At 40.0% G+C, this 27946-nt stretch overlaps 1 protein-coding gene across 4 annotated transcripts in view; it reads left to right on the forward strand.

Annotated features, from left to right (window-relative positions):
* The window catches only part of Kit (KIT proto-oncogene, receptor tyrosine kinase), a 76948-nt gene extending 49296 nt beyond the window's left edge, over nucleotides 1-27652 (forward strand). For 2 of the 4 annotated variants that reach the window (XM_021722807.3, XM_021722808.3), the window contains exons 8-21: nucleotides 11317-11431; nucleotides 13105-13298; nucleotides 14424-14530; nucleotides 14623-14749; nucleotides 15024-15128; nucleotides 15214-15324; nucleotides 16959-17109; nucleotides 19014-19105; nucleotides 19369-19496; nucleotides 20548-20670; nucleotides 23680-23791; nucleotides 23896-23995; nucleotides 24324-24429; nucleotides 25762-27652. In XM_021722807.3, the coding sequence (XP_021578482.2) occupies nucleotides 11317-11431; nucleotides 13105-13298; nucleotides 14424-14530; nucleotides 14623-14749; nucleotides 15024-15128; nucleotides 15214-15324; nucleotides 16959-17109; nucleotides 19014-19105; nucleotides 19369-19496; nucleotides 20548-20670; nucleotides 23680-23791; nucleotides 23896-23995; nucleotides 24324-24429; nucleotides 25762-25890 (1700 nt within the window). In that variant the 3' untranslated portion in view covers nucleotides 25891-27652. The remainder of the gene's footprint in view (nucleotides 1-11316; nucleotides 11432-13104; nucleotides 13299-14423; nucleotides 14531-14622; nucleotides 14750-15023; nucleotides 15129-15213; nucleotides 15325-16958; nucleotides 17110-19013; nucleotides 19106-19368; nucleotides 19497-20547; nucleotides 20671-23679; nucleotides 23792-23895; nucleotides 23996-24323; nucleotides 24430-25761) is intronic. The other 2 variants (XM_021722809.3, XM_005320012.5) reach the window with 1 other exon arrangement.
* The last annotated feature ends 294 nt before the right edge of the window (nucleotides 27653-27946 follow it).

Below are 27946 nucleotides of genomic sequence, written 5' to 3' on the forward strand. Positions count from 1 at the left end.
GGGATGGGATGGGTAGTCTGATCCATTAAAAAAAAAATGAAGGAACAAAACAGCTAGTGAGTGACACTCAGGACAGATTTTTGATTACTAATCTATAGAGATTTTCTTACTATATCAGCATTTCCAAAATTGCGTTTCCTAAATTACATGTTAATATGAGTTTAGATAAAAAGGTCACATGCATGTAATTAAAAACATGTTTTTTTTTTTTTTTTAATTGCCTCTCCAGAATCCTTAATGTGCTGATGTGCATCCCACCTTCCCTGGAGGATGCTCTGGGGTGGAGTGTATTATCCCAAACTTGTTTGACCACAGAACTCGCCCTTTTCAAGGGAAACATGTTAATTATTATTTCTGTTCCTCAGAGCAGTTTTGATTACGTGGTATCTCATTGGCCCTCAACTCAAATGTTTCTAGATTAATTCAGATGTTAATCAAAGGAGCTTAGTATATTACACAGGGGCAAAATTATCTGTTTCTGAAAAATCTTAATATTCAACTAACCTAAGAGGTAACTGTAGGCAAATCAATATCCTTGCAAGCTGATATGCATACTGATCATTCAAAACTTTTTTCCCCCACTCTAGTACAGCAGAGCTTCTCAACCCATCTAAGGCAAAATGACTCCCTGTTCCACCCCCAACCCCCAGATTCCCAATTCACCGTGGATCAATACTTCTTCCAAAATACAGCCAAAACCAGTTGCTTGAAAAGTGAAAAACAACAGAGATATACAAAATACAAGCATGAGCTGTTTCATTCATTATATCCCACTGATTTAAAAAAAATGGCTTTGCCAAGTCATCTCCTAAATGCTCTGAGCCTCCCTGTCTTTCTGTGGACCAGTGTGGGTGTGGAGTACCTCATAGAACTCAACATTGAGAAGCTCAGCAGTTGGGGAGTTTATAAAAATCAAGTGTTTTGTGTTCTCTCTTTTCCCCCAGTACCAGGGCCAGAGGGACATTTAGATGGGTTCCTTTCTGTGGTCTTCCCGCTTCCATCTGTTACAGAGCAATCTGTCTTTGGTCTTGAGGTACTGGCCCCAGAAGGACATTTCTCGCCTTTTTTCTGGGGGGCAGAATTGCTACCACTTCACTTAGAATTCTAACTTGCCATCCGACTAGACCAGATTCTAACACTTTCGATGATGAACTTGCACCTCTTTGAAATTAGATCAAGTGTGCCCTCAGCCTGCCAGGGGACCTCCTTCTAGGGCCTGGGTATCCAATCCCCTGCTGTATCACACAGGGATACAGATAGGACAAGGTAGGCTCTGCCCTCTGTGGTTAAGTTCTTCAGGGAGTCTCTTCATTCATGAGTCAGTTTGTTACAAACACTGATTGAAGGCACTCATTTTCACTTGCTAACACATTGGACTTCCAAATGTGAACTCCCTCTGGTGGGGCCAGCATTTCTTAAATGCTCTTTTCATTTATAATTGGTTGATTTTTTTTGTGTGGACTTTTTTTTTATTGAAAAAAGAATCATAGTTTATAGTATTATGGGATAAGCCTTTTTATTTTGAAATTTGAAATCAAAAGCTAAATTTGTTTTAAAGTTTAGAACTTGGAACAGATGTGTTCATTCGGGCATCATCTTACCTGAGGCAGTTACATAGGTAGGTCTATTGTGTGGCTTATTCTGTAAATATGCTTAGCCACCAGGGTGAAAGGAATCACATTCTGCAAAAATTAGAATTATAAAAACCAAGGTAATAAATGCACAGGGTTGCTGCAGAAATTCAGGTTGTTTAGTGACACTGATTCATAATTGCTTAATAGATTCACTGTTGCAAAATGTGAGTAGAAACCCTTGATTTGGAATGAATAAATGTTTGCTTTTTTTTGGTGGAAAAAAAACCATTTGTTTTGAAATTTTCATCTGTAGATTTCAGTATATGGAGTGTATGTGAGGTTGGGAGGTGGGACTTTAATCCCTGTGTAGGAGACTTTTAAATTATTGAGCTCAAACAATTTGTGTTAAGAGAACAATTTAATGTGTAACATGTTAAGCTTGAGAATGTTTTAATAGTGTTTTTAATTTCTCTAACCAAGCCATGATATATATAGTCTGTTAAACTGGCTCAGTGTCACTCAAGGTAGTTTTTATGGTCTGAAGCTAGGATGTATTTGCCTTCTTTGAATAGAACTTCCAATGGAAAATAAACTGATGGGAGTTTTCATTACAAAACAAAGCAAGCTGGGTGTGATCATACATGCCTGTAATCCCAGGGATTGAGCAGGTTGGAGCAGGAGGATCAGAAGTTCAAAGCCAGCCTAAGCAATTTAGCAAGACCTTATCTCAAAGAGTAAGAAGGACTGGGGATGTAGGTCAATGGTAAAGCACCCCTGGGCTCAGTGCCCAGTACAAAAAAACAAAGTAAGATAAAATTCAGTTATTTTTTGCATTGAATTTGCATTACTGTGATTACTCTTGGAATCCCTTATCCAAGATGAATATAGAAACCAAATTCCTAGTTACAAAAGTTTTTGGTGAAAGTGGTGCTTTGTTTCCCTTGCAAATAAAAATTAGGAGGAATGTGAAATTCTAAAAACTTTAAATCTTTACCTAAAAGTATGTATGTAATAGGGCTTTTACTTTTTCTCAAATTCCTGTAGATGTTAGAAAAAATTGCATCATCAAGATTTTATAGTTAGCCTGTGCTACTTACTTAGAAATCCACAGTTTCTTTGGTTATAAGAAACATCATACAGTGAGATTCTTTAATCAGATCCTGGGCAAATAAAAGGCCAGGTTTGTACTTCAACCTTAATTTATATTAAAGTCAATTTAATTGGGCTTTTTTTTTTTTTTCTACACTACATCAGATTTCTTGGATGAATAACAAGCTTTATAGTGGGCTCAAGTGGTAGAAAGTGAAGTAAATGTTTTGTAAGTTTATTTTGGCTTCTTATTTCAAATACTCATATGAGTCCTGAAGTAGTATATCTAATTATAGAAAAAAGTTGATTATAAATCCATTACTTTTTAAACCTCTGGAGTGATTTTTTTTTTTTTAAAGATCCTGTAACTTTAAACTAAAACTTCAAAACATCATCAGCATTTCCAAATTGGTATTTTGAACTTAAAGTATGTGGCATTTAAATGGTATGTAGGGGTCATCAAGAGATCTGTCTCCAGTCTTAAAGGAGCACCCTTTAGTGACAAAACTCAGCCAGTTGAGGAACATTGCTATAGTCTTGCATGGTGATGACCGGAGGCTGGCATTGAGAACCAAAGGGTCTGCTTTCATCCCGGGGCCTGCAAGAGCACCTTTTACATTCAGCCAGACTGGAAGCCCAGATGACCCACTGGCCTGCATCAGATTACTCTCAGAAACCACTGATGTCATTCCATTTATGGAATGGGATTAAAGGGGAGATTGAGGTTCAATTTAAGGACATGCTAAATAATGTATTATTTCTAAATGTCACTGTGTCTTATAATTAACATCCTGCCTGGTGTTAGGCGATTATTTATAGATCCTACAATGTACCAAGATCAGCCAAAGCAATCAATCAATCACCCGGAATGAAGTCTCTGATGAGAAAGTTCCCCTTGGACCACATTGACAGAGTGTGGGTATTTTTGGTCAGGACTGAATCCGGTTGCAGATGGCTGGACCAATTCTAGGTAGAGGCCACCGCAGCGCAGTGGCCTGCAAGTAAAGCACATGGCCAGAGTGCCATTTGCCAAAAGAGAAGGTGGGCCTGTCCAGCCGGCCGTGTAGATTCCGGGGACTGCCTGCCAGCCTTCAGCCATCTGGGTCACCCACCTGGCTGGAATCTCAGGGACCGCTTCCCAAGCTGAAACGTTAACGGCCAGCTTGCCTTCAAGGACTGCTCGGTTTGGGGCCTTTGGGCCATTGTGTCCTTCAAGAAGATCCTCATAAAACAGCAAAGTTACTAGAACTTGGCTTCTTTCGGAAGTTGGATATCTTTTCCTACCTTATAACCCTCCTATTTTTGGGGAGGTGGGGTGGAGGGGAGCTGGAGGTCAAACCCAAGTCCCTCTACCACTGAGCTATATATACCCTAATCCTTCTAGTTCCACTTAAATTGATAGCTCTAACAAACCCATGGATATTCAAACCATACTTGTGTTAGAGTCTAAGATTTTTAAATGTAAACACATTCTCTCTGGGTTTTTAAAAATCTCTCAAGGGAGATTTTACCTTTTAGTGTTTACCCCCATTAGGTAGATTCTGTTGGAATCCTATATTAAATTATTGGAATTCTTAACCATTAAATAAAGCTGATGCTGGTAGAACTCCTCTCTGACTTACTTTCTGGGGCTACCACAGGAACTGTAGGGTAGCTTGGTTTATGTGAACATTGGTATATGTTCTTAAATTAAAACGATATTTTCACATTAGAAAAGTGTTAATGAAGGATATGTATTGAAGCAAACATTAAAAAAAGGCAAGTTTTAAGCTTACTTCTAAGTTTATTTACTTTTTATTATTTACTAATATCCCTTATTACTCTTTCAGTGCATTTAATTTTATTAAATTATTATTTTTTTAATGAGGTCACACTGCTTCACAGCCTGATTTTTTGGTGTTGAATCACAGATATGTTGTGAATATCTTTCCATGACATAAAATGCCCTTCCACAGCATCTTTTTGGTGTCGTGGTGTGAGGATCTTCTGTGGTTCATATAGTGTGTGTCTAATGCCATTTGGAAACATCATGGAATGAGGCAGAATTCTGAAATGATGTGACTGACTTCCAAAAGAAACCTGTCAGACAGTTGTTTAAAGTTGATAATTATCTCGTTTAATCTTGAAGGAGTGACCTTGCTAAGTGCCTGGAAGTTAGCAAGGTCACCATCTGTCGTTTTTCTTTCACGCTCTTGTGTCTTCCACATATGTGTGAAAGCTGCACAGTTAGGACAGTTTTAACTTAAACAATAATCCTCAGATCTTCCTAGTGTGGTGGCATATCTACAGAGAAATAGTTGCTTGTCTTTTCACAGCGATCTTTTTATAGGTAATGTGTGTTTATTTGAGATGTCTCAACAGCTTTTGATTTTTCTCTTCTTGAAATTTTGTTCTCAAATTGGTTGGGATTTATGAACATTGTTTCTGATGTGACAGACTCTAATATCTTCTTATAAAAAGAATCTATGGACAAAAGAATGGTTTTAGACACTCAAATTGGGGAAGAAAAAGACATGGCAACCTACTTTTAATGGAGGATTTGATTTTCTTCTAATGTGAAAAAAATTCTACATTGGTAGCTACAAACTAAACATTTTTCCCACTCAAGTGTTGGTGTAATTTTTTCCCTTCATATCATAAGAAAATTGATCTTGGATGTGTTGCTGATTGGGAGAGATCTGTTTGTTTTTTTGTTTTTTTGTTTTTTTTAAATCTTGGCAGGGAGGTATGGGGTTTGAATTAGGGGGTACTTGACCACTGAGCCACATCCCCAGCTCTATTTTTTATTTTATTTAGAGTGAGGGTCTCACTGAGTTGCTTAGCCCCTTGTTTTTGCTGAGGCTGGCTTTGAACTCTCAATCCTCCTGCCACAGCCTCCTGAGCCTCTGGGATTACAGGCGTGCACCATGGTACCTGGTGGGATCTGTTTTTAAAAAGCTAACCTCTTAGAGAAGAAAGTAGCCCCCCTGGATTCTCAGGCCCTTTGCTGTTCAGTTTGTGGCTTTTTTTTTTTTTTTATGTATATGATAGAAAGGTGGGGAAACAGGTTTAGGTTTGTTACTACATAAAGTTTGCCAAGGTTGTCCCTGGACTTTGCTAACAACAGCATGAGGAGTCTCTTTCATATGGTGGTACTTCCACCCTGTAGAAATTTCCTTTTCAGTGGAGCCAGGTGTGTTTTTACATCAAATTAGCCTCCTTCCTTTGTAAATGTGCGCGGGGTCACCTGTAATTTAGTGGAAATTTAAATTAATCTAAGAATAGATACATAATTTTTCTATGGGCATTGTGTCAATACCCTTCTCCTCCACTTCTGAATTACAGGGCAAAATGAATTAGCTACTTCTACAGAGTACAAAAATAGCATTCATCCCATGCCCGCCCGCTCTCCTTGGCAGCACAGGGGCCGGGTGGGGTGGGGTGGGGGCGTGCTATGTTATGGTGTATGCTCTGGTCCCCTCCCATGTCTGGGGCACACAGCAGCAGGATACCGTGATTCTAGCTGAGGAGGGCTTTCTCCAAGTAGTCATCATTTTCCAACTACATCTTGAGATGGGGCGATCTTTTGAATGGCTGTTTAGAACAGCGATTGGCAAACTAATCCTGCAGGTCAGATTCAGCCTGCTGCCTGGTGTTGGATGACCAACAGACTAATTTTGGGGGTTGGTTGCTGGGGACTGAACTCAGGGGCACTCAGCCCACTGAGCCACATCCCCAGCCCTATTTTGTATTTTATTTAGAGACAGGGTCTTATTGAGTTGCTTAGTGCCTCACTTTTGCTGAGGCTGGCTTTGAACTTGCGATCCTCCTGCCTCAGCCTCCCTAGCCACTGGGATTACAGGCATAGGCCACCATGTCCGGCAATTTTTTTTTTTAAATGGGGAAAAAAAATCAGAAACTTTCATGAGACCTGAATAAAATTCATATTTCAGGGTCCATAGTAAAGTTTCACTGGACACAGCCCTGCCTGTTTGTTCAGGCAGTGTCTATGGCAACTCTTGTATTCCAGCCACAGGGCTGAGTTGATGCAAGAGACACCTGACCTGAACGCTCATCTCACCCTTTACAGTGGAAGTTTGTTAACTCTTATTTGAGATGACTGCTTCATTTCTTTTCTTCTTCTTCCTCTTTTTTCTTTTTGAGGGCAGGGGTACCAGAGATTGAACCCAGGGGCACTTAACCATTGAGCCATATCCCCAGCCCATTTAAAATTTTTATTATGACACAGGGTCTTGCTAAGTTGCTTAGCCCTGGCTAATTTGCCAAGACTGACTTTGAGCTTGCAGTCCTCCAAGAGTCGCTCTCTCAAAAATAGCTGGGTACAGGAGACCACAGTTGAATTTTTGTTTTGTTTGTTATTGAAGTACTCACGTACCAATTTCTGGATATTCTTAGAAATGTGTGAAATGTAAGCTATTCTGGAGATTTTTCTAAAAAGTTTAATATTTCCTTTAGTATGTAAAAAAGTTAGCTTGAGTTATTTTTGTCCTCCTAGTTTAGCTGATTTAAATTCCTCTGTTATAACAGTGTTGTGGCAGGAATGTAGGTTTCACCCAGACCAAAACCAGGGTAGTGACAGATTTCTGAAAAACACTGCCTCGTTGCCATTAAACACCAGCAGCCCTAGAATTGTAGAAGCAGAAATTTGGATCGCTCTTCATTTAGTCTTTTTATTATTTGGAGACTTGAGCCTGTGTTCTTTGTCCTGCTGATGACATAGCGTGAGCAAATGTGCATGGACAGTAGGAGATGGGTAAGGTGGAACTGGACAAGAGAAGAGCTGTACTCAGAGTGCTTCTCCACACAGAGATGAATGAAAGAAGGCCCTCCCCCTCCACTTCCCAGGGTGCATATCTATGCCCAGCCCGAAACTGCCAGCTCTTGGTATCTGTGCTGTGTTCTTAAAATTCATTTCCTTCTTGCCTTCCACATGGACCTGATGGTAGGAAAAGGGAATATTTTTCAAGATTACAAAATCCGTGGAGTAAACCAGTGAATGTTTAGGATTTTTAATTGCACGAGCAATGAATTCTTCATAGTTGACTTCCTACAAACTGATCACTGTTGTTGAAGATACCAGCGTGACCCAAGTCTACCATGCTCTGGAAAGGAGAAAGACTCTTTTTTTTAAATCTCCACTGGAAATACATAACTTATGCACCTCTTAGGCTTATCTGAACCTCCAACTTGGGAGGAATTAGGGAATGTGTCATTTGGTACACTGCTTATTGCAGAATAGCTAAGAAACCACAGCTCGGATTTAACCTGGAAAATTGCAGTTATGTATCTTTAACAGCAAAATGTATATTTAATGCCTTACACGGTGCATTGAGGCACTTACAAATGTAGATGAGCCCAGATTTTCATTTTTAAGGAATCAAATTTCACCCTTGCTCATTCTTTATGAATTAGACATTTTCCTAATGCAACCTGCCATTTATAGCCCATACTGGACTAGTTTATAATTAAGCCTTTTCAGAATGAGATGTCACACCACCAGCACTCAGGACAGGGCTGGGGCTGGGGTAAGGTGAGAGGTGTAAAATTTAAGGAGCCACTCAATGGCAGTTGCCAACTTAAGAGACCTTTGGGATCTGTGCCTTCTCAATTCCACACCTGGTTGCTCCTCTTGCCTGGCCCTGGTCAAGGTTTCTTGAAGATGCTTTTAAAAAGCCCATTGCTGGATCAGAGTCCTTGATTACTGAAGCTCTGGAGGTGGGCCCAAGAATCTGCATTAACCTCCCTTAGTAAGTCTAATGCACATTGAAGATTTAGCACAGTCTGAGGCCCAACAGGACAAAAGCTGCTCATCTAGCCTCAAGTCATGATCCACCTGGATAAGAGCTTTAAAAAACCACCTAATTAACCAGCATCAGGAGCAAGTAGGCCAGCCAGACCGCACAATTGCCTGCCATGGCCCTTGTATAACTGCTACCAGGTGTCATGCTAGGAGGCTTGGATCTTAGAGCACTTGTCACCAAGGCTCAGTGTAATTGATTATGTAATTTTGAGCTGTTCCAATTTTTTAATTAAAAAATGTTTTATAGGTTCATTTTTGGCTACATGTTCACTATAGAATAAAATTAGAAAATAAGTCAAAAGAACTATCCATGTTCTGCTACCCAGAGATGATCATTGTCAACATCTTAAGGTATTTTTTCAGCCTTATAAAGCTTCCTTTTTTTTCCCCTATTGTGTTAATATTTAATTCCACTAAAAGTCCTTCATGTGGCATAGTGGGCATTGGGTGGGACAACTGACAAAATGAATGCAGGTGGAAATAGATCTGTTTTATGAACTTGATTCCCATTTGAGTCCTATTCATTATCTCTGTCATCAATGTGTGACCTACACATCATTAATCTCAGTATTTAAAAAAAAATCATATGGCTAGGCATATATGAGGATTTCTTATGTTATAGCAGTCTGTTTGTTATAAGAATAGTAGAAATAACTTCCTGACCCAGAAAAGTCACCATTTGGCTCTTCTTCCAGGTCCCTTCTTGTCACTCTAATTGAATGCCTTTGGAACCTTAAAGACTTGTTCCTTTGGGTGGGATCCAGTGATTAACCTTACTATATGTCTGTGAGGTCAGACCCTGGGCCAGGAGTCAGAGGTGTAAAGAATAAGATGTGGTTTCTGCTTCTGAGAATATGGGAAGCTGATGGAGGAGGAGGACTGAGATTTTGTGCAAGTGTCAGATGCAGAAACAGGGAGAGAGACCATCTTGGTTTTGGAGAGTTGGAGGTTGCTTCAAAAAGGAGGTGACACTTAAATCGATTTGAGTCCACAGAGGGACCCCACCGTATGGTGCCTCCAGTCTCTAGCAAAGTAGCATTCTCCTAAGAGTCCACTGGTTTTTTTGTGTTATGTCCTACTTTTCAGCCTGATCACACAGTTGCCCATGATAATTAAATGAAACTTGCCAGATGGATGCTTTTGCAAGATGATGGCTCGTCTTCTTGCTCTATTTGTGAAAGCTGGCACTGGATCCAAGCTCTCAAGGATGCTCCTACCTTGAGATCACTTTGGAGAGTAGTTCTTTTGTGTGAAATTTGCCAAATGGCCTGCCCATCAGCAGGGCCAGGCTGAGTGACAGGTGGGTGTGTCATGCATGTGGACACTCCAATCCTTGCCAACTCATTTTGCCTCCAAGGAGGTGAGCTACTGAGAGGTTGTTCTACAAAGAGGTCTTTTATCAGTATTACCTTCTTTTGGAGAGATAGGCTTCCTAGGCTTCTGATCAGTCAGTCTCCTCACCATTTATTGCTCTTATAAGTTGCAATATAATTAATATTGAATTCCCAATACACCCAGTTAAAACACATGCACATTATCTCACTGTCTTAAAGAAGCAATTTTCAGATCATTGAAGGGAGTATTAAGAGTGGCAGACACAGTTAACTTAATCTGTAGAAAACTTGATTAGCCAAGGAGGGGAGGTACTTTAATTAGAAAAGGATGAATCAGTAATAATGATTAATAATAAATGCATTGTTTCTTTTCTGTGAGTCATTCTTTGTGCGCATAGTCTCATCTGTCTTGTCTCAACATCCCTATGAAGTGGGTACCACTATTATTCCCGTGTTACACATGAGGAAACAGAAATTAGGAGGGACATTCTGAAACTTTAAAGGGGCAGAGCCCCATTAATGGTAATAGTGGGAGCTGGCGCTCAGATTGCCCACCACACACTTGGCCTTCATGGTTCTGTGTTCAGATGTGGCCTATTCCTTGCTATCCCTTTAAGGGTATGGGTGGGCACTGACCATGTCCTCAAGATGAACAGTTTAGGGTCTTGTTCTCAAAGCATTAGGTGCCTTCAAGCTTATTGCCTTTAGAACAAATGAACATAAGTTCATCTTCCTTTCACTTCAGAAATGATTTCAAGAATTTGAAATTGTTGAATATCCATTGATTATTGTAGTTACATAGAAGTGTCAAATTAGAGCCTTCCCGCTGATACAATTTATGTTTTTGCTGATTATATCCAGACTCTAGGTACGTGTACGAATAAAATTCTTGGGCTGGCTTTCTCTTCTAATTTTCTGTCTGTATTTTGCATTGGAAATAAAGATTTGGAGTTAAAAGCACATTTTGTCTTTTTATGTTTTTGCTTCCCTATAAATAGGATGATTCAGCTCTTCATCAGCACCACCCTTCTGGCCCCCTATCCTGTATCTGTTAACAGTTCCTAATGTCATCTCTTCCACTTGCCGTGATAACCTGAAATCCTATGGCAGATACCATCATTGAATCCCACTGTCAGGAATCCTTTGATTTGTACATTTAGAACAGTTGGGACTCGAGAGCACTTCCCAGAGCCATTTTTCAGATTGTCCTTGGCTGGAAGCAGAAACGTGCCTGGTGGTCAAGCGAACTCTTTTGCAGAGACCGTCACATCTCCAGGGCGGGTGGGGATGGTCTTCATGGGGTGTGGGCAGCAGTAATTGTGAAAGTCATGGCTGGACTCTCCTGTCCACTTCTCTGTATCTCCCACTCACTGGTTCAGATTCTGCCTTTGAATTTGTTCCCCCGAGCTCCCCAGAACCCCCTCATACCCTCAAAGGGTTGAAGGATTGGGAGGAGTGGGGCAATTCTTGCTGGGGTTTTTCAGCCGTCTGACATATGGCCACTTCTCTTTTCCTACAGCAAAACCAGAAATCCTGACTTATGACAGGCTCACAAATGGCATGCTCCAGTGTGTGGCAGCAGGATTCCCAGAGCCCACAATAGATTGGTATTTTTGTACAGGAACGGAGCAGAGGTGAGATGATTATTTTTGGCACTACTTAAAATGCAGAAGGGAAGGACTACAATCCAGTTGAATATCAAATGTGGGTTCAGATTTTTTTTTTTAAAGAAAAAAATGCTTTGTTTTGATTGTTTTTTTTTTTTTCCTATCCATGTGGCTGTTTAGAGGGGATAATGGCTATATTTTTCCTTGTAGACATTAATTTTGTTGGCTGAAAAATGATTACTGAATGACTTCTCTATTTTGGTGGTTATCTTTTTGGATTTATCATGCAATTTCTAGCCTGCAGGTAGATAAAGCAATTTTCCAGGACAGAGTAATTAGATTTCCATTCTATACACAGGAGGTAATGTGTGTGGGAAATGTGGCTGTAGTTATCATGAAAAAAATTACCTCAGAAGTTAATTGCCAAGTTACCAAAAAGTAATGATCGCGCAATTACAACATACATATGGCATTTGTAAGCGACGGGTTTTTTATAAAGGTTTTCTCCTTGATTAGGTGCCCAGCCCCTGAACAGGGAACATCTGGCAATATTCTGCTTCTCCCTCGAAGTCCACGCTTAAGTCTTAAATTGTCCCTTCACATTACCTGAAGGCGAAAATGGGGTCAACATTGCTTTTTTATCCTTCAAATGCTATTTTATGCTCTGGCTTTAAAAGCCCGGTTTAACATCACAACTGAATAGTTAGGATGCAAGTGGAAATTTTATTTTTCCCAAAATAGACCTCTTTATGACAACACATCAGCGGAGGTTTCGCAGGCTGATCATTTAGGGATGAGCTTTAGTGGAATGTTTTCTTTGGGGTAGTAATAAGAGGGGTGCAAGAGCCCTGGACAGCATGCCCACAGTGGAAAACGGCTCTGGTTGTTGCAGTCTTCAATTCAGCAAATATTTACAGAGGGACAACAGTGACAGGTGGTGCTGGTCTAGTGCACAGAACATACTGGGTCCCTTGTTTATGAGGCCATACGGTAGTGGGTGGAGAGAGATAGTGGACAAGATAACACCTAACACAGGTAGGTGTTCAGAGAGGAACAGGAAATGGAGTCAGGGTAGTGCAGCCAGGGTCTGGCCGTGAACAGCCTCCCTCCCAGTGTGATGGAGCAGCACCAGAGGTGGGCGGTACCTGCCCACCCAGAACCCTGACCTCAGGTCCTTGCTTCTGCAGTTCTGAGGGCTTCTCTGTCCTTGCCCTTCTAGATTTTTCTTGCTTTCCTCTTTTATGCCTCTCCTTTCAGCCACTCATATTTTAATAAAGCCACACCCTTTTAGTATGTGTTGAATATTTGTTTTAAGGATCTCTTGTATGCCAGGATCTGTGGCAGTTGCTATAATTCATTTCTAACCTTTTAGTAATCCTCCAGCATGGGTGTTATCACTCTAGAAACTAAGTCCTGGAGAATTTATATCGCCTGTGAGAAGTCAGCAGAATAGGTGTGTTTAAGGCAGGATTTTAACCCACATTGAACTCCAAAACCTCTTCGTCTTTCTTCTCTTTCTTTCCTTCTCTGGTCCCTACCTGGACCACAAAAGTGCTCAATCCCTCATCAGACTCTAAATACTCTGCAAGAGAGTTTTATTGATCATGAATCCCTTTGTTACAAGCGTAAAGCAAATGCAATGAATTGGACGTGTCCGTTTGTTCTCCCAGTGTGAGCCTGTGCTGTTTTCTTGTCTCTAGATGTTCCGTTCCTGTACAGGCTGTGGATGTGCAGATTCAAAACTCATCTGTGCCACCGTTCGGAAAACTCGTGGTTCAGAGCTCTATAGATTCTAGTATGTTCCGGCACAATGGCACAGTGGAGTGTAAGGCTCACAACGATGTGGGCAAGAGTTCTGCCTATTTTAACTTTGCATTTAAAGGTAACAACAAAGGTATATTTCTTTTTAATCCAATTTAAGGGGATATTTAGGCTCGGTCTACCATATCAATCATGATTTTAAGTCCATTCCAACATTGACCATGTCAATTCTGATAATGCCTGCATCACACCATATTGTCATCACACTCGCCAAATTTTATTCCATAGTAGCTTGTCAATAAAGTTATGCTTTTACTAGAGTAATTTTAACCACATTATCGTATGTTTTATGTGTGTGCATGTGTACACACTCATGCGTGTGAATAGTTGTCTCTTTCTTACTAATACAATATTTTGTAATTGTCTCCATTAGAAGGGGGTAGAAAGTAAATCGGGGAATATATTTATGCGCAAACATCATTCAAGCAATTTAAATTTTAAATTCGATTTAAAATTTCAGTCTTTTAAAATAAGTCAATACTTTGCCAGACACTATGTCATTTCTTTGTGTAACCATGTGAGCTAGCCATTTCTTTAAAATTGCCTCATAATGACCAGCTCTTCTAACATAAATTAAATGATTCTTGAGGACAAATTGATGGATTTGTATAAAGTTAGAAGAAGACAAACTGGAAACCTAGGATTTTTTTGAGTTTTTTTATTATTTGATTTGGGAAAGACTAGTGCCAAAATGTTCTGTTTCCTCAATTTTTTGAGTAATGAAGGAAGGAAACTTCCATTGTTCTCCATTATTGATTTTTCAGAGAAATAAAAAGGACAGTTGGTAGAACATTTTTTCTTGGTCATAAAATACATTTATGCACAGTTTAGAAAACTTGGAGAACACAAGAAAACAAAAAGTTGAAAATAATAAGCTACCTATAAAGGAAATTTCATTTTAAAGTGATCCAAGGCAGGAATTTGAAGTACAAAGTCCACTCAGATGTTGCTTTTCGTGGTAAAAACAGCATACAATTATTCATGTGATACAGAAATCTCAACTTCTTAGTGATCTGGCTTAACTTGTAGTTTTATTGATTCATTTGAATACTGAGAGTCAGCTATAGCTAGGCTGAGGATCTGAAACTCATGGCTGTGTCCCATGCATGGGCTGCAAGACGGAGGTGGGTCAGTTTGGGAAGGTGCAGAGCCCATGTCTAGCTGATAGTTTGTGATACCCATTTCTCTTCCATCTTAGAGCAAACCCATCCCCACACGTTGTTCACACCCTTGCTGATTGGTTTCGTGATCACAGCTGGTATGATGTGCATCATTGTGATGATTCTGACCTACAAATATTTACAGGTAACCATTGATTTGTTCTCTCCTCTGAGTGCTATAATAACTGAGGCATTGATCATTAAAAGGTGATTATGTCTTTTCTTTTCTCCCCACAGAAACCTATGTATGAAGTACAGTGGAAGGTTGTCGAGGAGATAAATGGAAACAATTATGTGTACATAGACCCAACACAACTTCCTTATGATCACAAATGGGAGTTTCCCAGAAACAGGCTGAGTTTTGGTCAGTATGAAGCAGGGGCTTTCCATGCAGCCTGTTGTATACATGTAACAGTTAGTTTAGGGAACTCAATGGCTTCCTTTGTTTTTTATTCCACCTGAAACCAGAAGTGTTTCGGTGACATTTGACAGAAACTAAGTCGGTGTGGCACAGAGAACTCTGAAGGGAACCATATGTAGGCACACTCGTTTTTGAATTCCTTTGTTGATTTTGCAAATTTGCAGCTGGCTCTTTAGTCCTCTTGTCCTTGCTCACCTCGTTGTCTTCCTCTCTAAAGGGAAGACCTTGGGTGCTGGCGCCTTCGGGAAGGTGGTGGAGGCCACTGCCTATGGCCTAATTAAGTCGGATGCGGCCATGACCGTGGCTGTGAAGATGCTCAAACGTAAGTTCCTTGCAGGGTACTGCACGCGCCCAATGCCAGTTTGGCAAATTTGTCGTTTACTGAAGTGAGCTGTTTCCGGTTCTAGCGAGCGCCCACTTAACGGAGCGAGAAGCCCTCATGTCGGAGCTGAAGGTCCTGAGCTACCTCGGCAATCACATGAACATTGTCAACCTCCTCGGAGCCTGTACCATTGGAGGTGAGCCCCAGGCCCAGTTGCCTTTTATTGTCACATTATCAAGTGAGAGACATTTTCATATGACTTTGATGATGTTTAATTATAAACTGTTTGCAGGATTTTTACCCCTATTTTTATTTTCTCTTGCTAAATTTTGTTTTCCTTGTTGTTCTTACAATGTGGATTTTATTATTTTTATGGTTGGGAACCTTCAGACTCTACCTAGTTATTTTAACATGTATTATTCCTCTATAGACTATAGTTGTCCCACTATACTATTGACTATTAGAGCTACTTCTCCCTCCATCTGCATTTGATTCCCATTTTCTGTTCTTTACCTCCCCCTTCCAGCCCCTAGTAGCCTCTGTCCTCCTCTCTGTTTCTATATGATCAACATTTTTATCTTGCACAAATGAGTGCGAACATGCAGTATTTATTTTCCTGTGTCTGGTTTATTATTACCTAATCTGATTCCTACATATTGTATACATGTATCAAATTATACTCCATGAAAGTACCAAATATCATATGTAAGTAGAAAAAAAGAAATATTGGGGAATTTATATCATAAGAATAAATGAATATCTAAATTGATAAATAAATGAGAATTTAAAAAAGATTTTACTTTTATCATCCTGAAGAACAGCAGCCCTAGACATTATGCCAGTTATCGTCAAGTATGTTACATTGATAATGACCCTTTGGTATCTCATTCTGACCAGAAGACTTTTCTTGTTTGCCAGCTTTATATATTGTTGCATCATGCTTATTAGTCAATGAAGGGTTTATGTTCACTTGCATACCATAATTTAAAATGGACCCCTGAGCTTCCCAGTTCTCAAATATATACCAAAATGAAGCAAGCTTGTCACTTCTTTAAAAATAAAATTTCCAATCTGAAGCCTACGTTGAAGTTCCTCTGAGATTTCTATGATGTTTGCAGAAGGCACTTTGGTCTAAAGGAATACAGAAGTGTGGGATGAGATGTCCTCTTTGGGACAGATCCACAAGAAGGTTGATAGCTTTTGCTACTGTCTTAAAACAGTCCCCAAGTGGTGCTTCTCTGCATCTTGACTTGTTCATGAGACAATTTCCACCCAAGGTAATTTTATTTGCCTATGAACTTCAGAACTGTGGTTTCAAGCAACTATAACACCAAAACTCTATCTTAACTAGTCGTGCGCAGAACACGGGTCATTTCAGGTTTTTGCCCACTTTCCAATCTGGTCTCAGCTAGCTGTTCCTAGTGATTGATTTTCCTACTGTGTTGCAGTTTGGGCTCTTCATTTCCATAATAACGTTACTGAGAGTAAGGGAAGCCCTGCTGTAAACAGAAATGAATCAAAGGCTTCACGTAGGAATCTTGATGATGGAAGTTACTGCTTTCAAAGGTTCTGCTATCTGCAAAAGCAGCAGTCCTGCTTGGCTCCTGATGCTCATGTCACTTAGAAATTCAGTAGATAGGTGTTTTCTTGTTTTATTTTACTCCACGTGTGTCACTTTTCTGATAAGTGATGTTAATAGATAGAATTTTATTGGGACTAAGTGGCTCAGCCATGGAAGGTGGGTGTTAATGGCTATGGCGATGCTCACAGGAGGCAGAATTATCTAAGAGAGATTTTACCTGTTTCTAACCTTTTCTTATGTCTTTGTAGGACCGACCCTGGTCATTACAGAATATTGTTGCTATGGTGATCTTTTGAATTTTTTGAGAAGAAAACGTGATTCATTTATTTGTTCCAAGCAGGAAGATCAGGTAGACGCAGCACTTTATAAGAATCTTCTGCATTCAAAGGAGTCTTCCTGGTAAGACTGATTTGCATAAATAGTCAGCTGTTGACAGGCAGTTTGTGGGGTCATAAGGGTTTGCAATCAAGGCTGATTCTTTAAAAAACGAACCAGGTACTCTGAAGTGTGAAATCAGAATTATTAAATTATTTAAATGTGATTAACTGTTTAGGAAGTTCAAATAGTGTTTCTGAGGATTCAAATCATGGTGAACTTAGATTTTTGCTGATTCTTTTTTTTTTTTTAAGTGCATGTTTAGATTTTATTCCTAAGCCTAAATTTTCTCTGACTGAATGGATTCTGTACCTATTTCTTTTATCATGGTTCTGTCCTTGCCTGTGTGTTTCCATTTGTACTCTTGAGCTTAGTACCACAGTATGGCTTTACAGTGAGACTGTTTATAGGAAAATGCTAGAAACTGTCAAGTTGTCACGGTAAAGTCCTTTAAAACTTCTAACAGAATGGTAAAGAGCACTGAATGCATCTCTACGTGAAGGTTTTTTTTGCCATCAGCCACTGAATCACCCCTGTCTGACCGATTTCCCCATTGAATTCATCGCGCTCTAAGAAGCATAACTGCTTTAGCACATTTACAGAAGTTCTGGACCTAATTCTCTTCCCTTTCAGCCGCAGCACCATTCTGAAGCTGAATAGTGTGTCAAGAACTTTAGGTTCTGTTGACAGCCAGCGTAGACACGCACACAGCCTTCACTTGCCTGTTCTTCCTTTCTGAAAAACCACCCTTCAAGGCCTCTGAATTCACCCAGCTCAGTGACAATCCTAGTCACACCCAGTCCATTTCCTTGTATTGCTGCAGTAATGTGCGGATTTCCCCTCTCCTTTTAAATTTTCCTCCAGAGTCTAGGGGTAGAACTCAGTTGCAGAGCGTATCCTCAGCATCTGAGAGGCCCTGGGCTCCATCCCAGAGAAAATAAAATTTTTTATCTCTTACGTTTTGAAATGATAAGACTGCCTCGTGAACTCACTCGTACCAGGCCTTGGTCAATATTATTGATAAGCAGTTACCCTTTAAAGCCATTTTTTTAATGCCTCTGGCTAAAGCTTAAAAGGGGGAGTTTTTTATTTTTTATGTTTTCGGTCCTAAAAACTTGAGTAAAGTGGTAGGAAAATACTGTAAAACTACCTTTCTAGTTTCTCCTGAGCATGCATTCTTTATGTGAAGACACGAGCCACTTTGTCTAATTTCTAAAAGCTTGGTCCTGTATGTATTTTTTAACTTTCTGGAACAATGGCCTGAATTGTGCAGTCCTATGTGATGTTCTTTGTGCTTTGGGATCCCATATGGGTTTGGAGCCACCAGCACACTCTGAAGGAGGTTGTTGTCATGGTGTTTCTATGCTAATCAGAAGCAGGAAGTACTAGAAATCTTGAAGACTCTCCAGCCAAATGTTGCAGATTCAAGAGGTCCAGATGGTTCAGAAAATCATCCAAATTATTGGTGTTTATCTAAACCAAACTTGGTTTTTTTAAACCTTCTCCTATCAGTCGCTATATGTTAACCATCTCCCCACTAACACGACTCCAAAGTTCTTGTTCTTCATCTTGAATCTTGGGTGGGGGGAGTGGGGGCGCTAATTTAGAAAGTTTTGAAGTTACTATGAGATCATGTTTTTGGCTCTCTGTTTCCTGTTAAATCCACCAGGTCTAGAGATGGAACACTTCTAACCCATGTCCCCACAAAATGACATCTAATTCCTGGGGATTGCACCCTTGTATTGAATATTAAAAAGCTGACGTCTTATAGAACATGATTTTTACTCTCCAAGTATTGCTTTCCTCCAGTAAAAGCAGCCCATAATTAACAAAATGGATGAGGAGATGAATCCTGTCCTCTCGTGCTCCCCCAGCCCACCTCCCCACTCTTTTCAGACATGACCTGATGGGTACTTTGTCTCTCCTAGCAATGACAGTAGTAATGAGTACATGGACATGAAGCCTGGAGTTTCTTATGTTGTCCCAACCAAAGCAGACAAAAGGAGATCTGCAAGAATAGGTGGGTACCTATATATATACACACACAGAGCATTTAAAAAATTAAGTCACCAACCCGTGTCCTAAGGATTTTGTAACCCAGTCCAAGGTTGTTGAATATTGGCTTTGTATTTCACTATCTACCTTTCCTCAATACTGGGGAGGTGATTTGCCTGCAAGTTCACATCTGCTCACTGATGGTCAACCTTTGGTATTGTCATTGCCACTATCTATTCCCAACCCTTGAGGCTGTAATTGCTAAGAAAATCTCTGTCTTCCTAACAGGCTCATATATAGAAAGAGAAGTGACCCCCGCCATCATGGAGGATGATGAACTGGCCCTTGACCTGGAAGATTTGCTGAGCTTTTCTTACCAGGTGGCAAAGGGCATGGCTTTCCTCGCCTCAAAGAACGTAAGTGGGAATGATCTAGGAAGAGTCAGTCTTTTTTTTTTTTTTTTTTTTTCTTTTGAGAAGAGAGCATTTTAGAGCCCTAGTTAGAATGCAGAGTGTCATTTTGAAGTGTGGTAACCAAATGCAGAGGAAATTTAGTTTCTTCATGTTCCAACTGCTGTCTCTTTGGAATTCCTGTTCTAATTCATAAGCTTTAAAGTGCAAACCTGTCTAAATGAGTTTTCCATGAATATTCTTTTATATGCAGTGAATTCATTTAAAACTTTTGGCTTTAGGATATAGGATAGGCTCCTTGAAAACAGTAGGATAATATTATATCAGCAAAAGCAGGGGTGTACCTCATAGTTGCTATGCTTGGTGAAGCATATATGTTAGGTTTCATTGAAATTAGACCTGAAATATTCTATGCATAGCTTATGAAGTATCAGAAAATAGGAAATCAGAGAGAATAGTAAATTTGGAAAGGATGGGAATGGGAAGAGAATGATGGGACCAAAACAAGGAACATAGATCTGGAAGGGTGAGAAGAATTCTATAAGAAATAAGAATGACCAAAGAGAACAAGGTCACAGCCCCTAATCACTGGTGACATTTCCAAACAATTACCAAACTAAAAAGAGTATATAGGAGAGCTGAAATAAAGACTCTGTTCCTTACATCTTTGGGGGGTTTCAAATTGAACTTGCCAAGATATTTTAGGAGGTCCACTGAAAGGACATTAAAAGTGGTGCATGCAAAATTTTCAGTTTAAAATTGATACAGCTTGACTATTATATATTTTCCTATGAATGAAAGCAGTACTGGGGGGACATTTATTAGAATTAGTTTTGAAAGTGATTATAGTAATTAGGATGCTGATAATGTGAACCAAAAATATGAACATTCAAGGCATAATTTTGATTTTTATTTTTGGTGCACTAAATACTTTAAAACAAAAGTTTTGGATGTTTTATAATGTAAGTAGCATTCTAATATCAAAAATAGTTTTCACTCTTTGAAAGTTAAAATGAATTTTAATGTTTTTTTTTTCTTTTTTCCCCCAAACTATTAGTGTATTCACAGAGACTTGGCAGCCAGAAATATCCTCCTTACTCATGGTCGAATCACAAAGATTTGTGATTTTGGTCTAGCCAGAGACATCAAGAATGATTCTAATTATGTGGTTAAAGGAAATGTGAGTACCCATTCTCTGCCTGACAGTCCTGCAAACGATTTTTAGTTTCAAGTTTTAATAAGAATTGTTTTCTAAGATTTTCATAATGCAAATTCTACCTTGAAATATCATGCATTTTAGCAGTCAAATTAAGTGTACTTCAGCAAAATTTGCATGGAATGTTGAACATTTCACTACTAACATTTGATAATACAATTCCTAATTCTAATTGTGTAATTATGGGGCATGTGAAAGAAACAGAAATAGCCTTAATTTTCATTATAGTCTGAGAATAGCAATGAACTTGATTTTGCTCAAGTGTAGCAAATGTAGACTTGAAGGTCACAGCAACAGATTTTTTTTTTAAGAGATTGACATGCTATATGAAAGTGATTGCAATCTGAAATCCTGTTCAGTATTAGCTGTATAGAATGTTGGATCTTATAATCAATAGAGGGCTATTAAGTAGGTTCATAAATAATAATTGGTTTGTAGAACATGGTAAATTTTTTCAAAGTGCTTTATTTCATTGCCGGTTTTTATTATATCCTCAGGACAAACCATGCTTTTAGAATGTGGTATCTTTCTATTTTTAATAGTTACAGAAACTAAGGCATGGTATACAGTAGTGTTTTTTTTTTTTTTTTTTTAACCTGAGATGACACTGGTCAGTAGAGGCTGAAACCAGAAATCCTGATTTTTCAGAGCAGTCTCCCATTGGTATGGAAAACGTACCCTCCTTTATATATATTCTTCTATGCTTATTTTCCCAGGCCCGTTTCCAAAGTCCAGATTTATTCCTGGAGGTAAATTTTTGTGTCCCTTACCATAATGTAACATTTTCTCCTCCATTACCGTAGCATCTCTGTTGGTAGGCTGTGCTCGACCTGGTTTTTATAAAAGTGTGGCTGGGTTTAATCCCCATACCCAAGCACATCATTCTGAAAAAGCTCCCCGGAGACCATCTATCATCACTAGGAAAGCTAATAAAATCAACTTCTCTTCCTCCTGGTCTAATACTAAGTCTAAGTCTTTGTGATAGTACTTATGCCATAGCTTCTTATTCACTGATGACTGTGATTGACAGGGTGGGTGAGGCCCCACCAGACCTCTAGACTGTGCACTTCAGCCCAAGTCAATTGAACTCACCAATCACTAACATTGCTCTCAGGCTACTCAGTAAGAAGAATTTATGAAGTAAGTTAAAAACAAGGAAACATAACATATTACTGCCCCCGAATTTAAGTCGTCATTGTTTGAGGTTTCCTTGCTATGTCAGGTTCTCTGAAAATTCTCCCATTACATGGAAGTTCTTAGTCATTTTTATGCCATGGGCCCTTTCAGAGCCTAGTGAAATGTATAGCTCCCTTGTTAGAATACTGTTTTAAATGCATAAAATAAAATACAGAAGATTACCAAGGAAAGCCATTACACTGATTTCAGTTATCAAATTTTAAAAAGTAAATTTGTGATATGTCAATGCATACGTTTCTCTGTTATACATAGAGCTACATATTCTACTACAAAACTATTGTAATTTCAAAGTGGTGATGAATGTAAATATTGTTTTGAAATACTTGTAAATTCTAATAGGATATGAGGGTATCTGTAATTACTCTTGTTGGACAAATCATGGTACTACAAATGCTACTGTGGTTTACTACCTTCATTTGTAATTTTTTTAAGAAAATGCTAGGCTTCACTTAGAAGTTAATGAAAATAGGATGTATTTCTTTTCTTTTCTTTTCTTTTCTTTTTTCTTTTTACCTTCCAAGTACACAGGCCTATAGTTCAAGATACCTATCAATCTCAGGTTAAGAGCCCCATTCTGCAGCTTTAGCACAAAATCTGGGGAAGGATATCGGAAGGCTTTTATTTTTTTTTATTTTTTAGCCAACTAAAATAACTTTAAGACTGGAAATAAGTGTCTTCCCAGTTTTCAATCCTAAACGGATTAAGAGAAGGATTGATTTAGCTTTTTATGGTAGATTAATATCCGGAAATCCAGTCTCTAAGAGGAACAGTCGCAGAAAGTTTTGTTAGACCTTAGTGGGAGGATTCAGATGTGAAGTCCAGCTGATGGACTTCAGCCCTGAACCCGCCTCTCCCCAACTCAGAACAGCCATAATCATCACAAGCCATTATTGAGTACTCACTTTGCTAGGTGATTGTTTTTATTTTATTTTTTTTTAAGTATTAGAAAAGGCTAAGCATTTTTACCCACATCTATATGCCCTGAAACAAATCATGGAAAAAAAGAGAAGTGTTACTTTTTGTTTTATAGAAGAAGATTCTAAGGCTTAATTATCAATATTTAAATGATTTTTCCAATGTATTAGTGAGAGACAGTTTGGGTTGTATATGACAGAAAACAAAAGAAGGCTAAGGGTTGCAGGCGAGGGTGCTTGGAACCAATTCCTTCTATCTTTCCAAGTTTGGCCCTTCTTGGGTGTAGCCCTTGTCTTCATGGTCCAGGGTAACCACCAGATAGAAAGCCAGCTATTACAACCAAAAGGCAAGGTGGAGGAAACAGCACTCCCAGAAAGAGGGAAGAGGCCCACTGTATTTTAAGGAGGCTTTTCTAAAGCCACCACACAACACTTCCTCACTTAATCCCAAAAAGGAAGCCTCAGAGCTACAAGTAGTTGCAAAGCAGTCTGGGAAATGTAGTCCTACTTGTGGGGAGCCATGTTTCTGTTATTACCAGGGAAGCATTCACTGGCAACGGGGCGGTCCCTGCCTCACTGAACGTCAGTGATAGAGCCAGGATTAGAACCCATGCTTGTTTGTCTGACTTCTGTATTCTCACTCACTGTGCTGTACTGACTCCAGGTCCCCATCCTAAATGAGCCACCCATTCCACAGGTTGTGGGCATCATCTGAGGTCATGTAGGCCAAAGGTCTTGTGCGGTGGTACTCAGGTTCTCATTCCCATCTTTCCGTGGGAGAGATTTTTACAGGAATATTTCCTGTTCTGCTTTCTTGAGCTTCTTCATTAACGTGGTTGAATCTGCTGTGCTTCCCTCCTAGGCCCGGCTTCCTGTGAAGTGGATGGCCCCAGAAAGCATCTTCAACTGTGTGTACACATTTGAAAGCGATGTCTGGTCCTATGGGATTTTTCTGTGGGAGCTCTTCTCTTTAGGTAATAGCATCCTTGATAATGACACCATTGTTAGATTCAGAAGTTCTTGAGATTTCATGCACTTGTCGTTGATGATTGTGGTCTGCCAACTGTTTGTGCTTCAGGAAGCAGCCCCTACCCTGGAATGCCTGTCGATTCCAAGTTCTACAAGATGATCAAGGAAGGTTTTCGGATGCTCAGCCCTGAGCATGCCCCTGCTGAAATGTAAGGGTCAACAAGTTTTTCTTTTAGATGATATTTTCCCCCCTTTCATCTTCTTTTTATGGACAGAAACTCAGGTGTCAAGGGTTTACACTGTTTGAAATGTCACTTGGTTCCTTTTGTGACCACCCTGATCAAATGTCATTGCTGTAGTTTCTTTTCATAATCTCTTGTCTCCAAAACTATGGAAACTTTTTGACAATGTCTCACACAGACAGTGTTTGCATATGTCATCTTGTGTCCAGGGGGATAGCCCTGGGGTTCTCACGGAAGTGGTTGCATGGCATTCCCTGGGAAGACAGGAGTGATAGTTAACGTCCCTGTTTTGCAGGTATGACATTATGAAGACTTGTTGGGATGCTGATCCCCTGAAAAGGCCAACGTTCAAGCAGATTGTTCAGCTTATTGAGAAGCAGATTTCAGAGAGCACCAATCATGTGAGTCCACTGGCCAGGAGTAGAGTCCCTGTTCTCCCAGTTCCAGCTGTGTCATCCTCAGGTTCAGGGGTGGGGCTCCCCAAAACCTCTCCTTGACTTGGGTTGTAATCCGGGCTTCATGTAGTGGGAGGAAAGCAATGGAAACCAGTTCTTTCTGCCCACTTCCCCTGATCTGAGCCCAGAGAAGGATGAGAGACAAGGAGGGCTGGGGGTGGAGGGCTGGGTACTCTGAAGTGTGGAAACAGGAGTCCGCTTAAGGATTTCCCTTGTTCCCTCCTCCACCCAGTTGTCAGTCAGGGGGTCAGTATGGTTTCCGTCTCATGTCAGGGCCGTTCATCCCTGGGAGGGTTGGGGTGATGTCAACTAGAATAAAGGCACTGAAGCGGCAGCTTGTGACTGCGGTGAAGTTATTAGCCTTCTGTGCAAGTGGACATAGCCCGCAGTGGCAGAGGACTGTCATGCCACAAGCTGTATTGAAGGAAGGAAGAGTTGTTTGAAGTTGGGAACTCCATCCCCGTGACTTTGGCCGGGGGGAGGGGAGGGGGGGGGACGGGACAATGGTGAAAACTCAAATCCGTTATTTCCTCTCCTGCTTTTAAGGAGAATTAGTGATTCTTATTTGACTCAGATTTTTTGAAGCTGCCTTTTTTTGCCCCCTGAACTCCATGCTTGGGGCTATCTTTTCTAATAGCATGCCACTGATACTTCTGGGTTAAAGCTTGCTCTGCAGGGTGTCAAAGCATATTTCAAATTAAACAGCATTTTCCACCCAAGTGCTTTGATTCCTGACAGAAGATCCCTGGTAGAGCTATGAGCTTCTCAGCAAATTACATCTGCAGTTGGGTCGCAGTTGGCTACGGGGATTTGTAAACCTTTTTAATAGGTTAGAGAGTGCCTGTTCCCAGATGTTTCCCATCAGGAGAGCTAGACTTGCTTACGTCCTTCCACTGCTTCTTGTATAATAAAATTATTATACTTATTTTTTTTGAGAGAGAGAAATTTTTTTAATATTTATTTTTTAGTTTTCGGTGAACACGACATCTTTATTTTATTTTTATGTGGTGCTGAGGATCAAACCCAGCTACCGCTTGAGCCACATCCCCAGCCCTATTATACTTCTTATGTAAAATTATTTCTTTGGGAAAGAGGAGAGGAATCAAAGCCTGTATTTGTTTTGTTAATATGATTTGGGTATTAGCCACCAAGTTCTTGGAAACCACCTCTCTTCAAAAGTCGTGGTCTGTTACTGGTGGTGCTCAAGTGATAGGTGCCCCTTGGTTGCTGTGTTGCTTGCAGGGACTGCTGTATTGACTGTGGGCTTATTTTCCTCAGATTTACTCCAATTTAGCAAACTTCAACCCCAACCCAGAGAATCCCGTGGTGGACCATTCCGTGAGGGTCAATTCCGTCGGCAGCAGTGCTTCTTCTACCCAGCCCCTGCTTGTGCACGAAGATGTCTGAGCAGAGCCAGCATATGGACAGGGTCTGCCCTGCAGGAGAAATCCCCATTCTTTTGGCTTCCATGATGGTTATTTTATTCTCCTTCGACTCGCATCCTACTCCAGGGTAGTGGGCCCCCTACTGTAATCCTGTCTTTATGAGCACACTTTAGTGGCTGATGATGATTTTTTTTTTTTTTTTTTTTTTTTTTGGTCATCAGCCACCATCCCATTACAAAGGTTCGAACTGTATATATTCCCAAGTAGCTCCTACTATAAACAGAAGGAAATTCTGCTTTAAAGAAAGGTAGGGGGAGATGGGCTAGATGCCCAAAGTTCTTCCCAATGCTTCTCTAATTCTGGTCAAAAATACGGTTGTTAGTTTATTAAATACATAGAAATAGTCACAGTTGGCCTATGGAAGCATCCATAACGATAAGAAGATGCAGGATCAGAAACTGCAGCCTAAATCCTTTATGTAGAAAATAGAACATCATTAGAACAAAGGACACAAGCAGGAACATCTAGGCTTGAGAAATCTAGTATTTCATGCTGAGAATGAGACCTAGGCCATGGAAAAATGCCCCCCAAACAGGAATAAAGACACTCTGCTGTGGACCACTGCATGAGCTTTTGTATAACTGACCTGATTTTTGAAATAGAGTTTGCTATTAGGGAGTTGAATTGGAGACTAGGCCTCCCTAGCCAGCGATTGTATATACTCATCAATAGGTTGTACGCATTTACACGTTGGAGGGGGGAACCCACGAGGTTTGGTTTCTGTGTACAACCCTGGTGTTGTGTCCATTGTGTATAGGAATAGATGAAGAGCCAAACAAGCTCAAAGGAAACAGTTAATACTGACTTGATTGTTTGTTAAGGAAAAAAAAAAAACATGTAACTGCCAAGCACAGTCTTAACAAAATCTCCTCTTTTTAGCCAATGAACTTGCTCTACAGATTCTCCAGAACAAGCCTCCTAGCTGCAGAATGGCATTGTACCCAATGGATTTGATGCTGTTTGAAAAAGTGACTGATTTACCATAGCACGATTCCCGCAGGAAGGAGAAAGCAATGCTATCTTAGTGTGGAATCTGATGTTAAAGATTCTGATGTAAAGCTGGAAGTGAAAGATTCAGCCTCCTTTACAGACACATCCTGGATGTCGGGCCAGTATCTGTATAACCTGCGTATGCATGTGCTTGTGTGAATGCGTGTAGACAAGGGAGCATTTTTAACTTGAGTCCAAGAGGGTCCTTCAGTACCCGAGGAGTAACTCGGCTTCCTTCATCAGTCCTATTTCTCTGCTGTCTAGAGTAGCTGGCATAGAGGCTATCAGAAGCAGAGTGCCTAAGGACCTATTTATCTGCCGTCCACCCGCACTTAAGGCACTCTGTTATTTATACTCAACATACTGTACCCATTGCTTAGATGTTATGTAATGCTACTGTTCCGCTGAAACGTATTTAAATTCTACCCTTTAGGCTGTAACCTGGATATTATTCTTGTAGTTTACCTGACCCCTGCTTCTCATCGCCGCCCAATAGAAGAAGTAAATGCATACATAGCAAGATTGGTGTGTTGTCTTGCAAGGGTCAGGTCTCCTCCTTCACAATTCCCCTCATCCATCCCTTAGAGTACATTCAGAGAGAAGTGTGGCCATCGATCTGGAAGTGACCATTTGCACTGGAGTTCTATGCTCTCGCACCTTTCCAAAGTCAACAGGTTTTGGGGTTGTGTTGTCATGTAAGAGATTGTCGCCGTTTGCCATACTTTGTCCAAAAATTTCCTTTGTGTTCCCATTGACTTTGATCATGGTAAGAAAAGTAGTTGTTAATTGTAGATGTCTAGGTACTTCAGGGCACTTCATTAAGAGTTTTGTCTTGAATATTCTTGAAAGTTTATATTTTTATAATTTTTTTTTACATCAGATGTTTCTTTGCAGTTGCTTAATGTTTGAAATTATTTTGTGGCTTTTTTTGTAAATATTGAAATGTAGCAATAATGTCTTGAATATTCCCAAGCCCGTGAGTCCTTGAAAATATTTTTTATATATACAGTAACTTTATGTGTAAATAT

Source organism: Ictidomys tridecemlineatus, chromosome 9 (genome assembly GCF_052094955.1).
Source record: "Ictidomys tridecemlineatus isolate mIctTri1 chromosome 9, mIctTri1.hap1, whole genome shotgun sequence".
Classification (NCBI taxonomy): domain Eukaryota; kingdom Metazoa; phylum Chordata; class Mammalia; order Rodentia; family Sciuridae; genus Ictidomys; species Ictidomys tridecemlineatus.